Source organism: Phyllobates terribilis, unplaced genomic scaffold, assembly GCF_046119375.1.
Source record: "Phyllobates terribilis strain yellow unplaced genomic scaffold, ASM4611937v1 Scaffold_3__8_contigs__length_932513732, whole genome shotgun sequence".
Classification (NCBI taxonomy): domain Eukaryota; kingdom Metazoa; phylum Chordata; class Amphibia; order Anura; family Dendrobatidae; genus Phyllobates; species Phyllobates terribilis.
The window spans coordinates 645276370-645282577 of NW_027362763.1; the positions used below are offsets into that span (position 1 = coordinate 645276370).

Sequence of the window (6208 nt, forward strand, 5' to 3'; positions counted from 1 at the left end):
TGAGAATGCCACCTACTGGTGGATGTAAGGATCTACATCATAGAGATGATGAGCTGCTGCAGTGCAGAAACTGTTCTGTCAGGAGGATTGCCGAGGCCGGACCCCTCCGCCACTCTACTGTCATCCAGCTCCGTCTTAACTGCCACCCCCAACCCTCTCATCACCCGCCTTGGCCCGGGGATCAGCAGATCACACCATAAAGTGAAAAATAGAGGAAAACAGTGTTTATTGAATAGACACCAGTGATGGGGAGATACAAAGTGGCATCCGGAGTCATCTCCATCTTACTGATCCAGCCCCGACGTGGACAGCGGCTTCTGCGGAGCCTGAACCCGGCCGCGCTCCTGATTACCCTGCAAAATCCGACTCATGTAGAACTCGCTCTCCTGCCCCACGTCCGTCAGCCGCAGATCAAACTCCAACAGCGTCTCGTTGTCAGACAGTCCCTCCAGGAGCTGCTTCCCGCCATCCTGTGGGTACAAAGGATCACATGATCAGGGAGGAGGCAGATCACATGACCAGGGAGGAGGCAGATCACATGATAAGATCACATGACCAGGGAAGAGCCAGATCACATGACAATACGATCACATGACCAGGGAAGAGGCAGATCACATGACCAGGGAAGAGGCAGATCACATGGCCAGGGAGGAGGGGAGATCACATGACAATACGATCACATGACCAAGGAGGAGACAGATCACATGACCAGGGAGGAGGCAGATCACATGACAAATGAGTTATTCAGCATTATGGGGAGATTTATCCTATGAATCAGGTTGCGCTTTTACTTTAGAACAAAAATACAATGATTTCCTTACTAATTATTCAACAATGCGATTAATAATTTGTGGTTAAAGCTTTAGGGTAAAATGTGATTTTTATCGGGTATTGTTGAAAACTTTCTAACAAATGTGATTAGGAGAAATGACAGCTGGGTGATCGGGAGCGTACCGGGCCGACGTGGTTGCAGGAGATGTTGACGATCTTTAAAGATGTATTTTGGGAGAGGACTTGTGCGAGGACGGTGGCGGTGGGCTCAGACAGCTCATTGCTCCCAATGTGAAGTGTGTGCAGGCTGATGTTCCGCAGCAGAGCGTTGCACAGCGCCTGCCCCCCTTCATCCCCTATGTGGTTGAGGCGTAGGTCCAGTATCTGCAGGCTGCTGTTTTTGGTCAGGGCGTGAGCGATGGCCTGAGCCCCGTGTGGACGGATGTCATTGTTGCACAGGTTCAGGATTTGGAGCTGGCTTTGGTTCAGCAGCTTCCCGATCGCGCGGGCCCCTCTGTCCGAGATCTGGTTGTGTGAGAGGTTGAGGTGAACCAGGGATGGGTGGTTGAGTAAACTTCTAATCAGAACGCGAACCTTGTCGTCACCAACCCGACTCCTGTGGAGCCGAAAGACCTTCGGAGAGAGGACAAATGACGTCAGAAATCTATGAAACCTTCAGTGACCCGACCGCCTCCAGGGTCACACACAGGACCCCCAAATACAACATTCATGTCATCAGAACGCCAAAATCTAAAATGTATGGGGTCGGGGCAGCGGGGAGAAGGGCGGAGCACAGCCCTGCCGTGTTGTGGTGGAATAGCAGTGGTGGTATCATGGGAAGCTCTGCACCTATGGCCACATGTGGAGGATGAAAACCACTCCTGTCCTGAGAAATTCTGACAGCTGGGGATTTGTAACACTGTGTCCAGTGTAGACAATCCTCTGTGAGCTGAACAACCTGTACACTGCACTGGTACATTGTAACAAACTTGTCAGGGCAGCACACAAGTCACCTGCACTTGGGGCTCACGGAGGATTGTCTGCAGCCAGTCTCTTTAACAAAATGTGTTTAGTACAAGCAGTGGGCATGAAATGAGCCGTTCCTTCACCCGTTACCTTCAGCTTCTTGAATGTCTTGAAACAATTGGCGAGAGCCGCACAGTCCCGATCGGTGAACCGAAAAAGGTTCCACTCAAAGTTCATGCCACAACCTGTAACCCCGTACACAAGGTGCAGCTCCTCCAGGTCGCACAAGGAACGGGCAATCAGGTTCAGGTCAAAGTGGTCCATGGACGGTAAGTCCCCGCCGGCATCACTGCCGGAGTCAGAGACATTGTCAGCCTCGTCCTCCGTCCTCACCTCCACCTTCACCGGGGGCAGCAGCTGCTGGATCTCCAGATTTCTGATGTAGTCCTTGCTGAGCTCTGCAGCGCGGCACACGGGCCCAGTGTCCGTAAGGTCTGGGATGAAGACCTCAATTAGGCTTTCCAGGTGTCTCTCAAAGAACAGTCTCTTCCAGCTGAAGCCGTAGTGGGAGATGTCACAGGTTTGCCACCGCTCCGAGCAGCAGCGCCTCCAATAATCCTCACAGCTGATCAGATTGGTGGTCACTGCCAGGGGCAGCGAGGTGGAAAGTTGCTGCAAGACCTTGGACCTGTGCTTGGGAAGCAGCTTCTCCAGAAGGGGATTATCTGCCAGTCAGAAGAATGAGAGGCCGTGGTAAGAAGTGTTCACCGAGAAAACAGCAAATCAGGTGTGGTGTCCGGGTGCGTGGTGTCTGGGTGCGTGGTGTCCGGGTGCGTGGTGTCCGGGTGCGTGGCGTCCGGGTGCGTGGCGTCCGGGTGCGTGGCGGCCCGGTGCGTGGCGGCCCGGTGCGTGGCGGCCCGGTGCGTGGCGGCCTGCACGACCCAGCGTAATGAGTCCAGCAGATGCTTACAGGTCTCCCTATATGTATGGAAAGGAGACATGGTGTACACCGTCACTGCCCGGTCCAAGTAGAGCAGGAAGGTACGGTGTCTGTGCTGCCTCTCTATTACCTGAACATCTGATGCCAGCAGCCACCATCTGATGCCGCCGGCCACCTGAACATCTGATGCCGCCGGCCACCCGCCCATCTGATGGTGCCTGTCACCCGCCCAGCTGATGGCGCCTGTCACCCGCCCAGCTGATGCCGTCGGCCACCCGCCCATCTGATGCCGCCTGTCACCCGCCCATCTGATGCCGCCGACCACCCGCCCACCTGATGCCGCTGACCACCCGCCCACCTGATGCCGTCTGTCACCCGCCCACCTGATGGCGCCTGTCACCCGCCCACCTGATGGCGCCTGTCACCCGCCCACCTGATGGCGCCTGTCACCCGCCCAGCTGATGCCGCCTGTCACCCGCCCACCTGATGCCGCCTGTCACCCGCCCACCTGATGGCGCCTGTCAACCGCGCACCTGATGGCGCCTGTCACCCGCCCACCTGATGGCGCCTGTCAACCGCCCATCTGATGGCGCCTGTCACCCGCCCATTTGATGGCGCCTGTCACCAGCCCATCTGATGGCGCCCGTCACCCGCCCATCTGATGGTGCCCGTCACCCGCCCATGTGATGGCGCCTGTCACCCGCCCATCTGATGGCGCCTGTCACCCGCCCATTTTATGGCGCCTGTCACCCGCCCATCTGATGCCGCCTGTCACCCGCCCACCTGATGCCGCCTGTCACCCGCCCATTTGATGGCGCCTGTCACCCGCCCATCTGATGGCGCCTGTCACCCGCCCATCTGATGGCGCCTGTCACCCGCCCATCTGATGCCGCCTGTCACCCGCCCACCTGATGCCGCCTGTCACCCGCCCATTTGATGGCGCCTGTCACCCGCCCATCTGATGGCGCCTGTCACCCGCCCAGCTGATGGCACCGCCACCATGAGGGCGCCCCCCACAGACTCACGCTGGAAGTTGCGGACGATGTGCTGCAGGCAGAGCTCGCTGAGCCCCGGGATGGTGGCCAGGGACCAGCCGTAGTCCTCAGTGATGATCCTCCGCATCTTCCGCGCATCTGCCGCCACATTCCTCTCATCTGCCGGTAATGGAGGAGGGGAGGCGGCGAGCACCGGGGAGGCCGCCATGCCGGGCAGCAGTCAGAGACACATCTGTGTATCGTCTCCATGACAGCAGGTCACTATGGCTACACGGCGGCGGTGCTGACGTCACCTGGGACCCGCCCCACGCGGCTTCCCGCGCTCTATGAGTCCTGGCGGCCCGGTGTGAGGAGCCTCCGCCGTCTGACGCGGCTGATCTAACGGTCTCTGTGTTATTGATGGCGGATGATTGTTCTTCGCCATGTTAGAATTATATCTGTCCTGACTCCTCATGGGGAGAAGAAACCGCCATTGTGCCGGCAGCACCGTGATCCACCAACTGTGCGAGGCCTCGGGCCGGTGCTGAGGAGCCGGGGGGCGAGGGTCGGTGCTGAGGAGCCGGGGGGGCGAGGGCAGGTGCCGAGGAGCCGGGGGGCGAGGGCTGGTGCTGAGGAGCCGGGGGGCGAGGGTCGGTGCTGAGGAGCCGGGGGGCGAGGGTCGGTGCTGAGGAGCCGGGGGGCGAGGGCAGGTGCTGAGGAGCCGGGGGGGCGAGGGCAGGTGCTGAGGAGCCGGGGGCGAAGGCCGGTGCTGAGGAGCCGGGGGGGCGAGGGCAGGTGCTGAGGAGCCGGGGGGGCGAGGGCAGGTGCTGAGGAGCCGGGGGCGAGGGCTGGTGCTGAGGAGCCGGGGGGCGAGGGCTGGTGCTGAGGAGCGAGGGCCGGTGCTGAGGAGCCGAAGGCGTGAGCGGGGCGAGGGTCAGTGCTGAGGAGTCGGGAGCGGGGCGAGGGCTGGTGCTGAGGAGCGGGGGGGGGGGGGGGTGCTGGGCCAGGGCTGGTGCTGAGGAGTCGGGGGTGTGAGCGGGGCGAGGGCCGCTGCTGAGGAGCTGGGGGGGCGAGGGCCGGTGCTGAGGAGGCGAGGGCCGGGGGTGTGAGTGGGGCGAGGGCCGTTGCTGAGGAGCCGGGGGGGCGAGGGCCGTTGCTGAGGAGCCGGGGGGGCGAGGGCCGGTGCTGAGGAGCCGGGGCGGCGAGGGCAGGTGCTGAGGAGCCGGGGGGCGAGAGCTGAGGAGCCGGGGGGCGAGGGCCGGTGCTGAGGAGCCGGGGGGCGAGGGCCAGTGCTGAGGAGCTGGGGGGGCGAGGGTCAGTGCTGAGGAGCCTGGGGGGCGAGGGCAGGTGCTGAGGAGCCGGGGGGCGAGGGCCGGTGCTGGGGGGCAAGGGCTGAGGAGCGGGGGGCGAGGGCAGGTGCTGAGGAGCCTGGGGGGCGAGGGTCAGTGCTGAGGAGTCGGGAGCGGGGCGAGGGCTGGTGCTGAGGAGCCGGGGGGGTGTGCTGGGCCAGGGCTGGTGCTGAGGAGTCGGGGGCGTGAGCGGGGCGAGGGCCGGTGCTGAGGAGCCGGGGGGGCGAGGGCTGGTGCTGAGGAGGCGAGGGCCGGGGGCGTGAGTGGGGCGAGAGCCGTTGCTGAGGAGCCGGGGGGGCGAGGGCCGTTGCTGAGGAGCCGGGGGGGCGAGGGCCGTTGCTGATGAGCCGGGGGGGCGAGGGCCGTTGCTGATGAGCCGGGGCGGCGAGGGCAGGTGCTGAGGAGCCGGGGGGGCGAGGGCCGGTGCTGATGAGCCAGGGCGGCGAGGGCAGGTGCTGAGGAGCCGGGGGTGAGGGTCGGTGCTGAGGAGCCGGGGGGGTGAGGGCAGGTGCTGAGGAGCCGGGGGGCGAGAGCTGAGGAGCCGGGGGGCGAGGGCCGGTGCTGAGGAGCCGGGGGGCGAGGGCCAGTGCTGAGGAGCCGGGGGGCGAGGGCGGGTGCTGAGGAGCCGGGGGCGAGGGTCAGTGCTGAGGAGCCTGGGGGGCGAGGGCAGGTGCTGAGGAGCCGGGGGGCGAGGGCCGGTGCTGGGGGGCAAGGGCTGAGGAGCCGGGGGGCGAGGGCCGGTGCTGAGGAGCCTGGGGGGCGAGGGCCGGTGCTGAGGAGCCGGGGGGCAAGGGCTGAGGAGCCGGGGGGCGAGGGCCGGTGCTGAGGAGCCGGGGGGCGAGGGCCGGTACTGAGGAGCCGGGGGGCGAGGGCCGGTACTGAGGAGCCGGGGGGCGAGGGCAGGTGCTGAGGAGCCGGGGGCGTGAGCGGGGCGAGGGTCGGTGCTGAGGAGTCGGGGGCGTGAGCGGGGCGAGGGCTGGTGCTGAGGAGCCGGGGGGGGGTGCTGGGCCAGGGCTGGTGCTGAGGGTCTGGGGCGTGAGCGGGGCGAGGGCCGGTGCTGAGGAGGCGAGGGGCGTGAGTGGGGCGAGGGCCGTTGCTGAGGAGCCTAGGGGGCGAGGGCCATTGCTGAGGAGCCGGGGGGGCGAGGGCCGTTGCTGAGGAGCTGGGGGGCGAGGGCCGTTGCTGAGGAGCCGGGGGGGCGAGGGCCG

At 64.4% G+C, this 6208-nt stretch overlaps 1 protein-coding gene across 1 annotated transcript; it reads right to left on the reverse strand.

The window, feature by feature from the left end:
- Positions 1 to 209: 209 nt before the first annotated feature.
- Positions 210 to 3967, reverse strand: DRC5 (dynein regulatory complex subunit 5). Its single transcript, XM_073673273.1, has 4 exons — positions 3703 to 3967; positions 1888 to 2462; positions 955 to 1404; positions 210 to 470 (listed from the first exon to the last, which is right to left on the reverse strand). The coding sequence occupies exons 1-4, from the start codon at positions 3878 to 3880 to the stop codon at positions 285 to 287; spliced, it is 1389 nt and encodes a 462-aa protein (XP_073529374.1). The 5' UTR covers positions 3881 to 3967; the 3' UTR covers positions 210 to 284.
- Positions 3968 to 6208: the final 2241 nt, after the last annotated feature.